This window comes from Hyla sarda, chromosome 1 (genome assembly GCF_029499605.1).
Source record: "Hyla sarda isolate aHylSar1 chromosome 1, aHylSar1.hap1, whole genome shotgun sequence".
Taxonomy (NCBI): domain Eukaryota; kingdom Metazoa; phylum Chordata; class Amphibia; order Anura; family Hylidae; genus Hyla; species Hyla sarda.
In genome coordinates this window covers 601789248-601810494 of record NC_079189.1, presented here as the reverse complement: position 1 = coordinate 601810494, position 21247 = coordinate 601789248, and the positions used below count along the sequence as shown (strand labels likewise).

The following is a 21247-nucleotide window of genomic DNA, read 5'->3' as shown; positions in this document are numbered from 1 at the left end:
TTTTGTGAAAAATAATGGGCAAATTGCTGCTGAACTTTGAAGCCCTCTGATGTCTTCCAAAAGTAAAAACATCTCAACTTTATGATGCAAATATAAAGTAGACATGTTGTATATGTGAATCAATATATCATTTATTTGGAATGTCTATTTTCCTTACAAGCAGAAAGTTTCAAAATTAGAAAAATTAAAAATTGTACATTTTTTCATGAAATTTTGGAATTTTTCACCAAGAAATGATGCAAGTATCGACAAAAATTTACCACTACCATAAAGTAGAATAAGTCACGAAAAAACAATCTCGGAATCATAATAAAAAGTAAAAGCATCACAGAGTTATTAATGCTTAAAGTGACAGTGGTCAGATGTGCAAAAAACACTCTGGTCCTTAAAGTGAAAATGGGCTGGGTCCTTAAGGGGTTAAAAAAGTTGCACAGTTGCAGGGTTAGTTTTCAAGTTATCCCCCGTGTTCTGTGTGACCCAGCACTTTATATATAGGTTTATAGTGCGACAGGAATGGTTATTGGGGAACGCTATGTTTCCCCCCTGTTGAGGACACCAGGATTGTAGGAGACACGAATCATCACGGCGAAACTCCTCCTCCTCCACCATGTGACTGATCACATGACTGTGACATCACGGCAGGTCCTGTAAGCACACGACTCTGTACAGGATGCCATGACGGAGGATCAGCAGGTAATAGACATGACTATATACACACGTCCTCTCATTATTTGTATGTAAAGAATGAATTCAGTCTCTGTATGTGTTCCCTACAGTCAGATCCAGTAAGAGAACAGCAGCAGAGAGGTGTCCCCGTCCTCTTCTTCCACAGGATCAGGTAGATGGAGATATTCCCTATGATCTGTAGAAGGGCTGTGAAGCTCTTGTGTTCAGTCTTGTTTTATCCTACAGTATTATATGCTTTATACTTGTGTACTTTCCGAGTCACATGGTAAAACGGACAAGCAAACTTCATTTAATAGATCAGTACGATTCTAATGACACCAAACTTAGGTAACTTTTGGTTTTGTTTTGTGATTAACCCCTTAAGGACTCAGGGTTTTTCCATTTTTGCACTTTCGTCTTTTCCTCCTTACCTTTTAAAAATGATAACCCTTTCAATTTTCCACCTAAAAATCCATATTATGGCTTATTTTTTGCGACGCCAATTCTACTTTGCAGTGACATTAGTCATTTTACCCAAAAATGCACGGCGAAACGGAAAAAAAAATCATTGTGCGACAAAATCGGAAAAAAAACCCGCCATTTTGTAACTTTTGGGGGCTTCCGTTTCTACGCAGTGCATATTTCGGTAAAAATGACACCTTATCATTATTCTGTAGGTCCATACGGTTAAAATGATACCCTACTTATATAGGTTTGATTTTGTCGCACTTCTGAAAAAAATCATAACTACATGCAGGAAAATTTATACTTTTAAAAATGTCATCTTCTGACCCCTATAACTTTTTTTATTTTTCCATGTACAGGGCGGTATGAGGACTCATTTTTTGCACCGTGATCTGAAGTTTTTATCGGTATGATTTTTGTTTTGATCGGACTTTTTGATCACTTTTTCTTCATTTTTTAATGGTATAAAAAGTGACCAAAAATGCGCTTTTTTTGACTTTGGAATTTTTTTGCGCGTACGCCATTGACCGTATGGTTTAATTAATGATATATTTTTATAGTTCAGACATTTACGCACACGGCGATACCACATATGTTTATTTTTATTTTTTTTACACTGTTTTATTTTTTTTATGGGAAAAGGGGGGTGATTCAAACTTTTATTAGGGAAGGGGTTAAATGACCTTTATTAACACTTTTTTTTACATTTTTTTTGCAGTGTTATAGGTCCCATAGGGACCTATAACACTGCACACACTGATCTTTTACACAGATCACAGGCGTGTATTAACACGCCTGTGATCAGTGTTATCGGCGCTTGACTGCTCCTGTCTGGATCTCAGGCACGGAGCAGTCATTCGCCGATCGGACACCGAGGAGGCAGGTAGGGGCCCTCCCGGTGTCCTGTCAGCTGTTCGGGACGCCGCGATTTCACTGCGGCGGTCCCGAACAGCCGGACTGAGCAGCCGGGTCACTTTCACTTTCGCTTTAGAAGCGGCGGTCAGCTTTGACCGCCGCTTCTAAAGGGTTAATACCGCGCATCGCCGCGATCGGCAATGTGTGGTATTAGCCGTGGGTCCCGGCCATTGATGAGCGCCGGGACCGACGCGATATGATGCGGGATTGCGGCGCAATCCCGCTTCATATCGCGGGAGCCGGCGCAGGACGTAAATATATGTCCTGCGTCGTTAAGGGGTTAAAAAAAAAAAAAAAAAAAACACAACAATAATAATAATAAATATATATAAATGTCCAAAGAATTGCAGCACTACTTTACCACAGTAGACGGGTGCCAGCCCCTCGGGCTCGATCACAGCCAAGTGTAGATAACATCAAAAATGGTACGGCACTCCAAATATCCCAAAAAAAATTACTATTTATTCCACATGTCAAACAGTGCGACGTTTCAGCCCCTCAATGGAGCTTTTTTCAAGCATGCTTGAAAAAAGCTCCATTGAGGGGCTGAAACGTCGCACTGTTTGACATGTGGAATAAATAGTTATTTTTTTGGGATATTTGGAGTGCCGTACCATTTTTGATGTTTATATATATATATAGACAAAGAATTAGTCAGCCAGCACTTTAGTTGTTACCAAACTATTATATGGACCTGGCCTACAGGTGCACGCTACTAGGCTAAATATACAGCAACAGAAGAATGCAGCAGCACACTGCCAGCACAAGGATATAGGTGCAACATGAATATGCAGATAAAACATGGAAAGATATACAGCTATGGTGTAATAGATGCAAATGTGAAACTATGAGATAGTGAGGCACTTAGCTCGCAAATTTGTCTCCGCCGGCGGTCAAATAGCTTGGACCGTCCCACCCCGATAAGGTGCTGGCTGACTTATTCTTTGTCTGTATTGCACATACGGGGGAGTGGCTACCTCCGTGTTGGCCTTGCACCCCACCCACCTCTATCAGGTGTATATATAAGGTGTCTTGGATGTTCCAGATCCTTCCATGCTTACTGAACTGTTCACTCAGAGGCATATTCACAGTGTAGGGTCCGTCCCAATGAGGCCACCTTATCGCGGTGGGACGGTCCAAGCTATTTGACCGCCGGCGGAGACAAATTTGCGAGCTAAGTGCCTCACTATCTCATAGTTTCACATTTGCATCTATTACACCATAGCTGTATAGCTCTCCATGTTTTATCTGCATGTTCATGTTTCATCTATATCTTTGTGCTGGCAGTGTGCTGCTGCATTCTTCTGTTGCTGTATATGTGTATATATATATATATATATATATATATATAGAAAACTGCAAAAAAAATCTTAATTTTCCCCCCCTTCGGAGCTGTGTTAGGGTAAATTTCTTTTCCACGCTATGAGCTTTAGTTTTTCGTGTGCGGTCAACAGCGCAGACACCCAAAAAATTCTAAATGCCAACATTTCAGATTTTTGGTTGAATCACATCCCAGAATTATTATTTTTTTTATAAAAAGTGATCAAACAATCAGAACTACACAAAGGTGGTACAGTTAAAGGGGTACTCCGCTGCTCAACAAACTGTTCCGAACTCTGGAGCCAGGAACTTGTGATGTCATAGCCCTGCCCCCTCATGATGTCACACCCACCCCCTCAATGCAAGTCTATGGGAGGGGGCGTAGTGTGATGTCATGAGGGGGCTATGACGTCACGAGCTCCCGGCGCCTGCTCCAGCGTTTGGAACAGTTTGTTCCAAACGCTGAGCAGCGGAGTACCCCTTTAACTGTGCCACCTTTGTGTAGTTCTGATTGTTTGATCACTTTTTATAAAAAAAAAAATTATAAATAAATAAAAATTCTGGGATGTGATGCGACCAAAAATCTGAAATTTTGGCGTTCAGAATTTTTTGGGTGTCTGCACTGTTGACCGCACAGGATTAGGAGTGTAATACCGTATTTTTCGTCCTATAGGACGCACCGGCGTATAAGACGCACCCAATTTTTAGGGACAAAATCTAAAAAAATAAAGATTTTGAACCCAATAGTGGTCTTCAACTTGCGGACCTCCAGATGTTGCAAAACTACAACTCCCAGCATGCCCGGACAGCCGTTGGCTGTCCGGGCATGCTGGGAGTTGTAGTTTTGCAACATCTGGAGGTCCGCAGATTGAAGACCACTGCATAGGAGGTAATACTCACGTGTCCCCACTGCTCCGGACCCGTCACCGCTGCCCTGGATGTCGCTCCATCGCTGTCGCCGTGTCCCCGTCGCTCCGGAACGTCTCTGCTGCCGGCCGGGTATCCTCGCTCTCCGTCGCCGCCATCACGTCGTTACGCACGCCGACGCACGTACGCGACGACGTGATGACGAGGAAGGAGAGCGCCGGCCATACAGGGGATCCCTGAACAGAGAAGACACCGAGGAGGTAGGTAAGTTCCCCCCCGGTGTCCTGTAAGCACTAACCCGGCTATTCAGTCGGGCTGTTCGAGACCGCCGCGGTGAAATCGCGGCGGTCCCGAACAGCCCGACCAAACAGCCGGGTTAGTGTCACTTTCCCTTCAGACGTGGCGGTCAGCTTTGATCGCCGCGTCTGAAGGGTTTATACAGGGCATCACCGCGATCGGTGATGTCCTGTATTAGCCGCGGGTCCCGGCCGTTGATGGCTGCAGGGACCGCCGCCATAGGGGTGTATTCGCCGTATAAGACGCACCGACTTTTTCCCCCCAGTTTTGGGGAAGAAAAAGTGCGTCTTATACGGCGAAAAATACGGTACTTTAATTATTTAGACAATTATACACACAGTGATACCAAATGCATTTATTTTATTTCTTTTCCATGTTTTTTTAATTCAGAAAATAGGAAAAGCAGGTAATTTAATGTTTTTATATATATATATATATATATATATATATATATATATATATATATAAGAATGGTAGATGGCAGCGCTAATGGGGACTTACTGATAGTGGAATATGCATGTACCTAGTGGATTGTGCCGATCCGAGAGTGCAGAGACTATATATGCACACTGTTCGTTACTATAATGAAACAAAGTATTTTCCACAGTTAGGCTGCATTCACACCACGTTTTGTACATACGGGTGTGGGAGGGGCAAACCGGGGGCTCCCGTACCCCTGTCGGATGAGCCCGTGACTCCATTTACTTTAATGATCTGACCGGAGTGAAACGGTGACTCCGGTCGGCTCAGTTTTGACTCGTACGCGGTTTTGAACCGGACCTAAAACCGTAGTATACTACGGTTTTAGGTCCGTTCAGGAAACCACATATCGGTCATAACTGAGCCGACCGGAGTCACCGTTTCACTCCGTTCGGATCATTAAAGTAAATGGAGTCACAGGCTGATCCGGCCGGGGTACGGGAGCACCCGGTTTGCCCCTCCCCCCGCCGGATCCGGCACCCGTATGTACAAAACGTGGTGTGAATGCAGCCTTACGGAGCGTACAGACAGCTGGACTACAAGCGCACGTTACCTCCTGTATGTGCGTGCTTGATGTGTGCTCCCGATCTTCCGGTGTCCTGATTGATTGCAGTTGCTCCAGTGAGGATTAGGCTTTGTTCCCCGGTATGTTGTATTCTGTGCTGGTGCTCCGGGCGGGTGTAGAGGTCTTTGTGCAGCTGCAGGGAGATCTGTCCGGGCCGGCGGCGTCTCCACCTGCGTGCTACTAAATGAAAGGAGTAAGAGTCCCGTACCTACAAGTGACGTCACTATGGTAAAACAATTGGGCTAAAAAGGATAACTCCAACGGCGTTTCGGAAAATGACGTTCTCCTTCCTCAGGGATACCCTGGAACTCCGGGATTCAGCTATTTATACCTTTCACTATGAGGCCTCCCACATGCGCCGGATTATGTGATGGTTATAATTTTTTATGTACATACTTTGTCAATAGTCCTGTTGCAGTAAAACTTTATACCTAGCATAGACTATCCTCATGTCATGCCACTGCTATATGTGAGAAAACACATCTGAAAACCGCATGTAAAAAAACGCACCATGTGAATATAGTCACAACGTGTGTAGTCCAGAGTATTTTATTATTCCTTTCATTTTTGCAGTTCTGATATATAGTACTCTCATGATTCCAAGAAGGCGAACAAATCAAAATCGACATTAAAGGGATACTCCGCCCCTAGACATCTTATCCCCTATCCAAAGGATAGGGGATAAGATGTCAGATCGCCACGGTCCCGCTGCTGGGAACCCCCGGGAATCGCCGCTGCGGCACCCCGCCATCATTACTGCACAGAGCGAGTTCGCTCTGCAATACAAGGGTCGGAGCATCGTTACGTCATGGCTCCGCCCCTCGTGACATCACGGCCCGCCCCCCTCAATACAAGTCTATGGGAGGGGGCGTGGCGGTCGTCAAGCCCCCTGCCATAGACTTGCATTAAGAAGACAGGCCGTGATGTCACGAGGGGCGGAGTCGTGACGTAACGATGCTCCGTCCCCTGTATCGCCCGTCATTACGCACAGGGCGAACTCTCTCTGTGCAGCAATGATAGTGCAGTGCCGCAGCGGGGATCCCGGGGCTCCCCAGCAGCGGGAACGTGGCGATCTGACATCTTATCCCCTATCCTTTGGATAGGGGATAAGATGTCAAGGGGCGGAGTACCCCTTTAAGGCCAAAAGGGACTAAGGTGTTGAGATTCAAAATCCACCTGCATTCCGCCTTGGATAGTTGGGAGATGTAGTCCCCTCCCTCCAATGTGGATGTATGTGTTTGATACCATAAAAATAGGACCCTTGTAAGGAGGCATTATGTTTCTCCACATAATGTTTTGAGAGGGGATGTCCTTCATACTTTCTCCCAATATTATTTGTGGTCGTGGCTTGAAAAGGCCGGGAGTGGCTTACCTATGGAATAAGCATGTATGACAGTACTTACCAACCTGAGACTTGAATCCTTGATAGACCTAGAAAGTAAATGATGAACAGAAGCGGATGAAGTGTGCCCAAATACCCCGAGCGTGGGTACGCCTATGGAGGGCAAAGAGTCAGAAGTAGGGTGCAACTCTATTTTATTGAAGTCACAAAGCTAACACTTTAAATACGTTTGCCATCTCAGTTGATGGGTCAGGTACATATCGTTCAAAGCAGCTTGAGTTCCAGCGGCCTAGTTTCTTAATGACGTGTATAGGCGCATTATGTTTTGAGGCTGCCGAGGCCGCTCCGATTCTGAAGGAGTGCCCTGTGATGCCAGTAGGGTCATGGCCCAGAATCACAATTAGTGAGCGGACACGTTTCACGAACTGCGAGGAAGACAGAGTCCGACCGTCGATCGGGAGGAGAGGACTGTCTGCCGCGTGCCCAGACAGCATGTGGACGAGGTCTGTGAGAGTGGAGACGGGGCACCATTTGTGTGCAGTGGGGAAGTAGCGTATGGAGGCCCCCCACTTGGAGGTTTTGGAAGTGAGTAGGGTGAGCGTGAAACCTGGTCCGTTTGGTGAGAGTTGGCTCAGGGTTAGGCCAGGTGACCTGGGACCATGATGTGTGAACTCCCCTGGTCTAAGGAACCCGTAGAAAGCTAAGTGAATGGCGGCTTTGATGACGGTGCTGAGGTGATAGCCGAAGGGGTGCGTTTCTAGTAGAGAAGACATGGTCAGAGAGAATGGAGATACCTTTAAGTGCTGCTTTGATAGGCCGAGCAGAAAGTAGTGAAGGAGCAATGGGGTGCGCAAGTGATCTATGGTGTTGTAGCCCTGCTAAGTGCAGTTTGATGGTGTTGTGAGATAGATGCAGTGTAGAGTGGCAAAATCCAACAAAAGCTAGAGAAGAGTGCACGGAAATTGTGGCTGGAAGTCCTAGATTGTGCATGAAAGAAGTGAAAGACGCATAGGCGTCGTCGTAGGCTCGAGTAGTGCTGGGTGCTAGTGACCTTCTGATCAGGTCATTGGCAATGGTGATGTAGCTGGCTAATCCATCTGAAGGCTCTGGAGTGGAGGAACCGGAACTCCGGCCTGGTCTGCATCTGGCTGGACCTGGAAAAATACATTCATTTTAGCCCTGGATAAGGCATCTGCCGCCAGATTCTTGCTACCCTCAATATGTACAAAAATGAAATGAAAATTGTGATGAAGTGATAGCAAAACAAACCTCCTGACAAAACGCATGATTTGGGGGGATCTGGAACGACCCTTGTTGAGGATCTCTACGGTGGCAGCATTATCGCGAGTGCCCCCAAACAGCTGCGGCAGCAACTATGGGGTAGGTTCCAAATAAGGCTGACGTTTCTCTGAAGTTGGGGATACGCAAGATGTATGCAGGCCACGGGTCTGCCAGCCAGTGGGTACCGTGTATGGCCGCGAAACCAATTGCTGAGGCGTCAGAAACTATTGTGGGGGATTCTTCAGTTGCCGAGGGCACGAAGAAAGAGACCCCGTTCCAGTTTACCAAGAAGTGGTCCCACATAAGGAGGTCTGCCATGGCCTCGTTATCTAACTGTATGGTGTGCCTCTGACCCGAGACTAAGGGAAGTAGATCCAACAGTCTGGATATGAAAGATCTGCCCTGAGGAATGATCCTCATGGCGAAAGCCATCATACCCAAGAGACTCTGTAGCTCGACCCTGGATACTGTGCGGCATCTGGACAGCTTGTGGCAGTGGCGTTGCTAAGGTTGGTGTCACCCGGTGCGATATAAAATGGTGTCACCCCCATACCTACCCCCCCAGTAAGTTTTTAGCCTGTTGTGACAGACACCACTGATGTAGAGCATTGTGAAAAATTCCAGTATAATAATCAAATATACCAGTTGCCAAAGAATGGGAAAGTGCTAAAAAAGGTTTCACCAATTAAAACTACAGCTCCCAGTATGACCTAAGCAGTGGTGAGGTTATGCTGGGAGCAGGCCCGGTGCTGTCATAAGGCAAACCATGCGTCCGCTTGAGGGCGCATGGACTCGCAGCTGATGGGGGCGGAAAAATGAAGACTTTTTTTATACTAAGACCCCCACCTGTGCGCCCCAGCAGAGGTCACTGCCACCACTCCACCCTCTCTGGTTTTATTGCTGCGGCCCATCGAGATTCCCGAAATGGAGCTTCGCTTGTGTAGGCAGAAATCCTTGCACCCGCCCTGGCTGGGAGTTGTAGTTAGAACTTAAAAGTGACTACAGCTCTGATGGGACATAATGAGGAAAATACACAATAATATCAGTGACTACAGGTGACTTCTCTATAGTCTTTCCTTATGCACCCTCATCATACATAAGGAGGATCATCCTCCTGCCAGTGGCACCCCCATCATCCAGGATGGTGGGGGTGCTACTGGCAGAAGGATGATCCTCCCAATGGATTATGAGGGTGCTACGGCCAGGATGATGGGAGTGCTACATCTGCAGGAGCATCCTCCTGCCAGTAGCACCCCCGTCATCCCGGAGGATGATCTGCTGATGGATGATGGGGGTGCAGCACCCCCATAATTCATCAGTAGCACCCTCATCATACATAAGGAGGATCATCCTCCTGCCAGAGGCACCCCCCCCCCCCATCATCATCCAGGAGGATGATCCTGCTGATGGATGATGGGGGTGCTACTCACAGGAGGATGATCCTGCTGATGGATGATGGGGGTGCTACTCACAGGAGGATGATCCTGCTGATGGATGATGGGGGTGTTACTCACAGGAGGATGATCCTGCTGATGGATAATGGGGGTGCAGCACCCCCATCATTCATCAGTAGCACCCCCATCATACATAAGGAGGATCATCTCAGCACCCCCTTTCTCCCTGTTACATTAAAACATTAAATCAGTGTTTCCCAACCAGGGTGCTTCCAGCTGTTGCAAAACTACAACTACCAGCATGCCCTGACAGCCAAAGGCTGTCTGGGCATGCTGGGAGTAATAGTTTTGCAACAGCTGGAGGCACCCTGGTTGGGAAACACTGCATTAAATACACAGTTTTGCAGAGAGGTCTCACCAGCTCACCAGTCTCTTGTCTTCACTTTCTCCTCTCCCCGGGCGGCTCCAGGTCCAGGAATGTCCGGGGGTTGGGGAGGAATTTATCACCCATGCAGACGCGGAGCACATGAGGCAGGGACACGTCGGGGGAGGGAGCAGACGTGCGCACGGCACTTCTGTTCCCAGAAAGCATTGCACGTCTTAAAGAGGCAGCTTCCTGGGGCTGGGGGATGGGATTGTGTCGGGGGCTGAAACTGGAGTGCGGCAGCCTGCAGGTAATGAAAGAAGCCTCTTCTGTCTACGGATGCTGCAAATACCGGCTGAGTTGAGTGATGGTGTGCAGATGTGGGGGGTGCTGCCGGCCGTGGTGTCACCCCTCCAGGCTGGTGTCACCCGGTGCGCTCCGCACCCCCCGCACCCGGGTCGCAACGCCACTGGCTTGTGGATCAGTTCGCGGGTTCTGGCCAGTTTCTCCTGAGGAAGTCTGGCTTGCATGTTCGTGGTGTTCAGGATGATGCCTAAAAAAGTAAGCTGCATGGCGGGGCCCTCAGTCTTGTGTGGAGAGACTGGGACTCCGAGTTCTGAAAATAGAGTCTGTAGTGCACGAAGGTTGCTGGGGGTGCAGTCTGGATGTTCTAGTAATAAGAAATCATCCAGATAATGAATTGTGTGCTGGCAATTGGAGATGTTCTGTAGCGCCCAATGTAGTGCAGTGGCTAGTTGATCAAAGAGCCATGGACTGCTCTTTGCCCCGAACGTGAGCTTAAAGGGGTACTCCGGTGAAAAACTTTTTTTTTAAATCAACTGGTGCCAGAAAGTTAAACAGATTTGTAAATTACTTCTATTAAAAAATCTTAATCCTTCCTGTACTTATTAGCTGCTGAATACTACAGCGGAAATTCTTTTCTTTTTGAAACACAGAACTGTCTGCTGACATCACGAGCACAGTGCTCTCTGCTGACATCTCTGTCCATTTTATGAACTGTCCAGAACAGCACATGTTTGCTATGGGGATTTCCTTTTACCCTGGACAGTTCCTAAAATGGACAGAGATGTCAGCAGACAGCTCTGTGCTTCAAACGGAAAAGAATTTCCACTGTAGTATTAAGCAGCTAATAAGTACAGGAAGGATTAAGATTTTTTAATAGAAGTAATTTACAAATTGGTTTAACTTTCTGGCACCAGTTGATTAAAAAAAAAAGTTTTTCACTGGAGTACCCCTTTAATTGCAAGCACTACGCCTAGTCACGCCTGAGGACCCTTCTGGGAGCAGATGGAGCTAGGGTGGGCCCTGAAACAATTGAAACATACGTGTAACAGTCTGCAGTTACTGTACAGACAGGATGAAAGGTTTAAAATTGTTGCATATCTGGGTTTTACCCAGATACCTCACCGGCCTGCCTAGTCTGTCTAGGGCGGCCGTGCTCCTTTGGGCTGGCGGGTTGTAGGGGTTGTGACTTCGGCTGGTGCTGGGCTCGTTCTGGCCATTGACCTGGGGGCACCAGCTGGAGGCATGGGTAGTTACTCCGCATGAGCTGCAGGCAGGAGCTTTTAGACAAGCAAAGTGTTCACAGTACAGTTCTGTGTCAACGGCCCCCCAGTTGGTGGCGTAGTTAAGCTGCGTGTAAGCGGCGGCTGCTTTGGCAGAAAACTGTTTGTGAAGAGGATCCTCCATATTTGTACGCCATTTGAGTGACTTTATGCAGGTATAAGTCTAATTCCTCCCTGCGGCTGGTGCTGACGGAACAGATGACGTCCCTGAAGAGCCCGAAGGCAATCACGAACTCTGCCACGTTTAGCTTCCTGCTGAGCCTAGCATCCTTACTTTTAAAGGTGACTGCTAGCTCGCCGCAGGCGACAGTCTTGGTGTCGTTAAGGTCAGTGGTTGCAATTAGTAGCGAGGTGAGGTTGACGTCCTTGCCCTCGAGGATGTCCTTTTTAATGGCTGCTGGGATAAAGTGTGCAGGTGTAATGTTAGGTGGAAGTTGAGGCATACCTGAAGGCGTAGCCTGAGAGGTAGAGGCCATAGGTTCGGTTGAGGTCATGGCTACTTCCATGCTCCTGGAATGCTCCATAAGTTCCAGTCTTGCCTGGAGCCCAGATACTGAGGTGAGCACCTCCGTCATCATAGTGTGAAGCTGCGACAGGGAGGCACTTGAGGCTTGAGCCTCCGCTGCTCCCGGGCTCCCCCTGGGGGCCTGACCGGGGTTTGTAGCTGAAACAGCTCGCCCTTCCTGGCTGAGGCAGGGAAAGGGAAGCCTCTCCTCCTAAGTTCCTCCATCAGCCTGGGGATGGTCCAGGCGCGGTAGGAGGGTATGCTGTCCCTGTCAGAGGCCCTGGCGGGGGTCTCTGGGACGGAGAGGGCTTCCTCGATGTCCGAAGGTTGAGACATGTCTCTGGCAAAGCCTGTCCGGGCCAGAAAAGGGTGCCGGTAGAAAACAAAAATTGGCTGGTGAGAATGAGTTATAACTCCTACGCGGCCCTGGCCCCTGAGTTTACAACTGACCTGCTGCGTATCCTGAGTTTGTTCTGAGCAAGGAAATTACATAGGACAGTTAGGCTGACTGAGTGAGTACGTGGGTATCTGAGGGTGTGGTAGGATAAGCGTGAGCAAGCGACTAAGGCTATGTTTATGCTGTTGCGCTGAAGAAGAGTCAGAACAGCATACGCTGAGGACCCCACTGAAGGCGTGTCAGACACGGTGATCCCCTGCTTATGTGTAATGCATCATATTGCTCTGAAGATGAGTCAAGGAACAATAACGCGTGCCAGCGCCCCGGCTGAAGAAGAGTCAGACCTGGGCCGACTGACAGTTGAAATGACGCGCGTGGCTCTGAAGACGTGTCAGTAACAGCGTGTTTGCGTGACGTAGTGTGGCCCCGTTGTGGACATAAGGTTTAGAGAGTGAGTGGAGTAAGGTGGAGTGAGTGTGGGTGTGTTTTTATTTTAAATTTTTATTTTTTGTACCTTGAGCTGAAACTGAGAAAGAAGTCACTGTGGAGACTTGGACCAACAACCAGCTAGACAAAACCTGGAGAAAAAATACAACGCTGAGATGGTGGTATAGACAGAGGAGACTGGCAGGGAGCCTCCACAGACCCATAAATACAATGACATTGTACATTCTGACCCCCCCCCTCCCCCCCAACATAGTATTTGCACTCGCCCCACTTGCTCTCCCCCCGTCCATCCCCCATCCATCCCCCAGTACTCTGGACGACATAAATGTTAAAGGGGTATTCCAGGCAAAAACTTTTTTTTACATATTAACTGGCTCCGGAAAGTTAAACAGATTTGTAAATTACTTCTATTAAAAAATCTTAATCCTTCCAATAGTTATTAGCTTCTAAAGTTGAGTTGCTGTTTTCTGTCTAACTGCTTTCTGATGATTCATGTCCCGGGAGCTGTCCAGCTCCTATGGGGATATTTTCCCATCATGCACAGCTCCCGGGACGTGACATCATCATTGAGCAGTTAGACAGAAAACTTCAGAAGCTAATAACTATTGGAAGGATTAAGATTTTTTAATAGAAGTAATTTACAAATCTGTTTAACTTTCCGGAGCCATTTGATATATAAAAAAAAGTTTTTGCCTGGAATACCCCTTTAAATGCTGTTTTGCTGTTTGCAGTGGCCCCCATGGACAACACTTGTTATATGGGTGAAACAAAAAGGGGGGGAGGGGTCTGCAGGGGAAGTCAGGGCAACATGCTGAAACATGATGCATCTCTGCGGCTGCTGGGAGCCCCAGAGATGCGGTGTCACCGAACCAGCTTGGTCCAGCAGCCGAGCCCGTGGACCAGGGCCACGACACCTCCTGTCCCCCCCACTGGGAACTACAGCAGGCTGGTGGAGGAGAGGACGGGCCACGGCGCGGCTGGCAGTGCTTAATCACGGCGCCGGGGGATGACGTTGTGTCAGTGGGACCGGAGGCCCCGCCCGGGAGCACGAGGCGGCGGGAGCTGCGAGGAGGAGACGGAGCCCCGAGCCTAGCAGGAGCGGTGCTCCCCCCCCCCTCCCCCTGGGCAGGACCAGGGCACCGACCAGGTAAAGGAACTGCCCGCGGTTGCCGGCCCCGGGGTTGGAGTCGTGCCGCAGGGGAACCGGGGGCCCCATCGCCCCCGCCCGGCTGTGCGCTTGTGGAGCGGAGCCGCCAGGAGGACAGGGGAGCCCTGGGCCCGGCGCAGCAACGCACCCCCCCCCCCCGGGCAGACCGGAATGAGCAGGGAAATGAGCGCGGGGCCGAGGCAGTACAGGGACCCGAAAAAAAACCCTCCTCCTCCCCCCCCCCCCCCCGGCCGAACACATGACAAGCAGCGGGGCCGGCGGGTGGAGACAAGCACCGGGCCTGGCAGGAGTGGGGCTCGCCCCGGGCTGGAATTGCCATGCGGGGAGCCGTTCTGGAGGACAGGGCCGGGTGGCATCAGGGCACAGCAGGGGCCGAAGCCATCACTTACCTAACAGGAAAACACGAGGGGACGGGAATCGGACCACCACGACTCACACTCCGGGGAACGCATGACCTAATACGGTAGACTGACAAGAGAACTACCGCCAACGATACATACGCCCCTACCTGTGGGATAGGGGAGGTTTTATACCCCACACCACTCCCACAAATGTAGCCAATTAGGCTAATTACATAGACGCTCACCAATGCTTTTTGACAAAAGTCTTTTTGTTCATCCTATATAAGTTTTTCCACATGGGCAGTCTATTCCATAAATGACTCCCTTAATTTTGCAGTTAATATGGGAACTTATTTTTTTCTCAAAAGTGCCATCTTTGTTATTAATAAGTGTTTTTGGGATGATGATTCCAGTGGACTTACATCCTTTGCACATGTGACAGGGGAAGAAGCCGGGTTTTTTTTTAAAGAAATCTGTATTAGTAGTATTGTCTTTCCAGGATTTATTTTTTACTGTCGGAGCTACTAAATTCCCGAAGTCAAAATATAGGGAACTTAGTAGCTCCGACAGTAAAAAAACAATCCTGGAAAGTGTGCATATATAGTCACTGCACTCTTGGATCGGCATATTCCACTATCAGTAAGTCCCCATTACTGCTGCCATCTACCATTCCTATATATATAATTTTAATTTCATTTAATGGTGATACAAGGTCCCATTAGGTTGACATAATAGCTGCTGTGGGGCGCACTACCTGGGATCCCCAGCGCCAAGGTGTATTCTATTTTTTCAAATTTATTTTTATTTTTTTAGGGGAAGGGATATTTTATAAAACATTTCCTTCCTTTTTTGGCTCCCCTCCTAGGTGCCTATTATAAGCCATCAGTTAATGGCTTACATATTGTAGATCAATGTAATGCTATTGTATTACATTGATCCATGTAATCAGCACTCGATTGCTAAAGCCTACTTAAAGGGGTACTCCAGTACAAAACAAATCAACAACTGATGCCAGCAAGTTAAACAGATTTGTAAATGTCGACCTGAAACTTTACCCCAAACTCCTGGCCAACCGCTTGAATAATATACCTCCCTCTGCACAATCTAAGAAATTGCCTAATGATGATCCTCTCACTAGATGCCGAAAAGGCCTTTGATCGCATTTCCTGGTCCTCCTTGGCACAAACCTTGCAACATGTGGGTCTGGGTCCCAATCTCTCAGCAAAAATGTTGGCGCTGTACCACGCCGTACAGCCCGCCTGAAAAGCAATGGGTCCTTCTCCACGGTATTCCCGATCCATAACGGCACTAGACAGGGCTGCCCCCTTTCCCCTCTCCTGTACGTTCTGGTGATGGAACATCTTCTGGCTACCATCCGAGCGGATCCTGACATTCACGGGGTTGCTATTGGGAACTGTGTGTACAAATGCTCTGCATTCGCAGACGACCTTATGGTGTATGTCACTGACCCGCTGACGTCTCTTCCTAGTCTAATATAAATGACTAATCCCCTTATTGGAGGGGACGACCCCTCCGGGGAACGGTACCAGTAACTAAAGACCCCCCTAAAATATAACTTTTATTGTCTTTATTAAAATCTGATTGTATTTATGACAACAAAAATAATGAGAGTTAAAATGATCAGGCTGTGTTGTGGTGACAAGATTATCACTGCCCACTAGGTGGTGCTAGTGTCTTTTCTTTATATCGTTCAGTGGACTGCACTCTGTCTTATAGTTTAGTGCAGGTCAGAGATTTCTTTCACTGTTTGTTCATCACAGCACGCCTGGCTAAAATCAGTATGCACCTGCCCTATCTTCCTAGTCTAATGTCCCGATTGGCCGACTTTGGGGTCTGGTCTAATTTTAAAATTAACCTCTCTGAGTCAGAAGCACTTAATGTTTCCTTACCTGACCGTATAGTGCCCTCCCTTAAATTGACCTTCCCGTTTAGCTGGCCCGGTAGGGGCATCCGGTACCTGGGGTTGACTGTTCCTAGGGATCTCTCTCATTTATTTTCACATAACTTTTCCCGGACGGAATTGGACTCCTGGAAACGTAAGGATTTCTCATGGTTTGGACGGCTGAACGTCCTCAAAATGACCCTGATGCCCCGCTTGTTATATTTATTACAGACGATTCCCCTTCACATTCCCTCTTTATACTGGAGACAACTACAGGCTTGCTTTGGTTCTTTTGTATGGGCCTCGGCCCGCCCTCGTCTTAACCGACTCACACTGTCTTGCCCTAAGTCCTTAGGTGGGGTGGGCCTCCCTGATTGTCGTCTGTACTACCTGGCCTGTGCTCACTCGCGGGTGCTCGATTTATTCCACAATCATGAGTCGAAGCTCTGGGTTCTTCTGGCTCAAGACGTTTGCCCCCAAAGCACTCTCCACCCTGCCATGGGCCTGGTCCCTGACATCTCAGCATACCTTTCCCACCTCCTTTTCTACCAGGCACACTATGTTGATCTTACACCACACAGCTCAAGGGGCTAGCCTCATTGACAGGGGAGGCCCTCTTCTCCCAATCACTGACAATCCACATTTTCTGCCCGGGTCCTCCGAGAATGGCGCTTTCTTCGGAGCTACTCTATCTCACCCACTTTGATTTCACCATGTCCTAGCTGGTGGTGTGCTCAAACCTCTTTAAGTCCTTCTGCGGTAGCGCCCTCTGTCTAGACGCGCCCTGTTTGCCTACCTCCAGCTATGACATTTTTATTCTGGTCTCCCAGGGAACTTTACCCTACCCCGAGGCCCCACCCCATTCGAACTGTTGTGCTTTGCCTCCTCGTACCCTCGTCACTCCATCTCTGTCATCTACTGCTTGCTATTGTCCCCCCGAACCAAAGTCCTCCTGAGTTTTTGTCGAGCTTGGGAATCTGAGTTGGGCAAAACATTTCCCCTAGATCAATGGCAAAGATGCTTTTTCCTCACTCATAAGGCTGTCATTGCCACAAAGGCTCAGGAGACGAGCTATAAAATTTTATCCCGTTGGTACCGGGTCCCTGCGATGCTTCATCATTGGTACCCGACTGTTCCGAGCTCATGTTGGCGTTGTGGTGGTGACGAGGGTACTATGACTCATATTTGGTGGAGTTGCCGCCAGCTTCTTTCTTTCTGGTGCTCGGTTCTTCAAGTGGTCAGGGATGTGACCAGGATCCAGGTACCCTCTTGCCCGGAAGCTGCCCTGCTTTACATGTTCCCAATGGCGCAAGCGAAGTACAAAAAGTCCCTTGCACAACATCTTCTTCAGGCTGCTAAAACTGTTATTCCTAGACACTGGAAGAGCCCTGTGCCTCCCTCTCTCGAGGAATGGTTTGCCGAGGTAACACACATTCAACACATGGAAGAACTCCTGGTTGTTCACTCTGAGGATGTGACCAAACTAGCTGCAACCTGGCTCCTCCCCTGAATTCCGGCTTCTGAGATGAAGTTTGCTTCTAGTTTTGTTCCGCTGACCTTGATATCCCCATCCGGAGCTACTGGTGTCCGCCCCATTGGGATTTCTTTGCTTTATGTTGGTCTGACTGTTTGCCCTGTTGTGTGTCTTTTCCTTATTGTTCCTTCTTTGTCCTTGTTTGGTATTCTCTCTTTTGTCCTGAACTGATCTGTATATTTTCTTTTCTCCTCTAATGTGGTTTTTATTTTTCAGTTTGAGTGCCTAGGGGTCTTCCTCCTCCTTGCTTGTTCCTATTCCTCACCTTGCACCCTATCTCTCCTTTTTACCCACTTGCCCTGGCACCTAGAAGGCTTTTTGATAACCACATGTTTTTGGTTTTAGTGAAGTTTCAATATGTTGTTTATACTGCTCTGCATAGGCCGAGTCTTTGTCTTCCTTCTTTATTGCTATTTTGGCCAGGCTAATGTTCAATGTACTGTTTGCCTACATCTGTTTTGTATTCATTTGGTTTTTCAATAAACTTTCTTGAATTAGGACATGCTTAGGAAGGATCTGCGCTTGTCTTGGGCTAAATGGCTATGTTGTGAGATTACAATTACACTGTGGCTAGCTTTTTGTGAACTGGTATTTCCTGTTTGAGTTTTTTTTTTTTTTACTACAAATACCATAATTCCATTTTCCTCCCTCCCTCCCACACATCAGCCACCCCACCCATTGAAACATAAATGAACTGCATCAATTCAAAGACCTGTGGTTTTCAATCAGGGTGCCTACAGCTGATGCATTAGTTGCAGTTTGATCTCTCTCCCACCAAGCGATCCCTCCACCCATTGAAGCAGACAGGCTCCCTGTCATCAGCTGACTAGTGAGTCAGGTCTCGGCCGCATTGCAACCTGGGAAAAATCTGAGATAAATCATTTTGTATGCTGTTAAAAATAAATATTGGGGAGAAAATCACAGAAGAATTGTGTGAAAACCATCACACACAGGTACAGACACTATATTATGAACTACACAAACTTTACAGCCCCTGTAGCATAGTCAAATAATAAAAATTCCTGGAATACCCCTTTAATCCATCCAGTACTTATTAGCGGCTGTATACTACAGAGGAAATTCTTTTCTTTTTGGATTTCTTATCTGACATGGGCTCTGCTGACACCTCTGTCTATATCAGGAACTATCCAGAGCAGGAGAAAATCCCAATAGCATACATATGCTGCCCTGGACAGTTCCTAAAATGGACAGAGGTGTCAACAGAGAGCACTGTAGTTGTTAGGATTCGGCAGGCTGGATGTGGATCCTCTGTGTCAGCGAGGGATTGGCGTTGACCGTACCGGTGGACCGGTTCTAAGCTGCTACTGGTATTCACCAGAGCCCGCCGCAAAGCGGGATGGTCTTGCTGCGGCGGTAGCAACCAGGTCGTATCCACCGGTAACGGCTCAACCTCGCTGACTGCTGAGAAGGCGTGGGACAGAAGGACTAGACAGAGGCAAGGTCAGACGTAGCAGAAGGTCAGGGCAGGCGGCAAGGTTCGTAGTCAATGGTGATAGCAGAAGGTCTGGAAACACTGGTATGGCAATCACAGGAAACGCTTTCTCTAGGCACAAGGGCAACAAGATCCGGTAATGCTGGGAAGGGGAAGTGAGGTTATATAGAGCAGGAGCAGGTGGAAGCTAATTACAGTGATTGGGCCAGGCACCAATCAGTGGTGCACTGGCCCTTTAAATCTTAGAGAGCTGGCGCGCGCGCGCCCTAGAGAGCGGAGCCGCGCGCGCCAGGACGTGACAGCTAGGGACCGGGACAGGTAAGTGGATTGGGATGCGATCCGCGAGCGGGCGCGTCCCGCTATGCGAATCGCATCCCCGTCGGCAATGTCAGTGCAGAGAGGAGAACGCCGCGAGTGCTCCGGATGGGAGCAGGGACCCGGAGCGCTCGGCGTAACAGTAGTCAGACAGAAAAGAGATCAAAAAAGAATTTCCTCTGTAGTATACAGCTGCTAATATGTACTGGAAGGATTAAGAATTTTTTATAGAATTAATTTACAAATCTGTTTAACTTTCTGGCACCAGTTGATTTAAAAAAAAAAAAAAGTTATCCACCGGAGTACCCCTTTAAGGCAAGATAACGTAAGCAACAGGGGAAGGAAGACATCGAGGCACAGGTAACGCCTCCGGCTTCCTCAGCAACCCATGGGCACCCCGCAGTTAGATTGCAGAGGGGGAGCTGTGGAGCAGAAAGAAGTAATATAAAGGACATCCACACAGTGATATTCCTTATGTACAGACACAGGACAGCTTATCCCAACAAGATACCTTTATTGATCTTTTCTGCTCGTGACTTCTACTATCTGATGACTTTTACTATATTTTTTTCCACAGACCATCAATCAGTGTGATGATCTAAGATAAAGTAATCATCCAGAGACAGATATGAGCAGTGATGAGAAGTATAAGGAGGACATTCCTACAGGGAAAGATCTGATCTATATTAATGTTACAGCCATGAAGGAAGAAGAGACAGATGTGAGCGGTGATGAGCAGTATAAGCAGGACATTCCTACAGGGAAAAATCTCATAAATATTAATGCTAGAGACATAAAGGAAGAAGAGACAGATGTGAGCGGTGATGAGCAGTATATGCAGGACATTCCTACAGGGAAAAATCTCATAAATATTAATGCTAGAGACATAAAGGAAGAAGCGACAGATGTGAGCAGTGATGAGCAGTATATGGAAGACATTCCCACAGGGAAAGATCTCATATATATTAATGCTACAGACATAAAGAAAGAAGAGACAGATATGAGTGTCGATATGAAGAATAAGGAGGACATTCCAACAGGGAAAGATCTGATCTATATTAATGCTGCAGACCTAAAGAAAGAAGAAGCAGAGACAGATGTGAGCGGTGATGAGCAGTATATGGAGGACATTACTATACGGAACTATCTGAACTCTATTAATGCTACAGACATACAGAAAGAAGAAGAGACAGATATGAGCGGTGATGGGCAGTATAAGGAGGACATTCCTACTGGTAACTGCCCAGGTGAGTAATGACCACTATGTTTACTATAACAGACAAGTCAGGAGGGAGGGCAGCAACTCTATAATCCAGTGACTGACAGGTGACGTCCTCTTTTTCTTCTCCGTCTGGCTCAGACATGACTTCAGAGTTTGCTGTGGAGACATCTTTGGCCCCTAATTCCTGCAACATCCATACACTATGGTAAGGAAATAATTTCATAACACTGACCCTGAATACATTCATACCCCTTAAATATATTTCTAACTGCCCCACATACACACATACAACAGTCAACGCAGCATTAACCCCTTCATCCACAAAGTAATTAGGAAATAAAGTGCAGTAACATTCAGCAACAGGGTCAGTGCCCAAAAGAAGGAGCTTATTACTGCCATCCCCTCAGTTATGGAGCACAA

General features: G+C 47.7%; 1 protein-coding gene across 1 annotated transcript; it reads left to right on the top strand.

The window, feature by feature from the left end:
- Window positions 1-644: 644 nt before the first annotated feature.
- LOC130294190 (uncharacterized) lies at window positions 645-21036 on the top strand. Its single transcript, XM_056543752.1, has 4 exons — window positions 645-693; window positions 777-838; window positions 20183-20852; window positions 20966-21036. Exons 3-4 carry the CDS (start codon window positions 20234-20236, stop codon window positions 21034-21036), a joined length of 690 nt encoding a protein of 229 aa, XP_056399727.1. The 5' UTR covers window positions 645-693; window positions 777-838; window positions 20183-20233.
- Window positions 21037-21247: the final 211 nt, after the last annotated feature.

What these genes read in the sequence shown, in the direction of transcription:
- LOC130294190 (XM_056543752.1), top strand. Translation starts at nt 20,234, where the DNA reads ATGAGCAGTGATGAGAAGTATAAGGAGGACATTCCTACAGGGAAAGAT. An exon ending in TCCTACTGGTAACTGCCCAG is followed by an intron (nt 20,853 to 20,965) that starts GTGAGTAATGAC and finishes CGTCTGGCTCAG; the next exon opens with ACATGACTTCAGAGTTTGCT.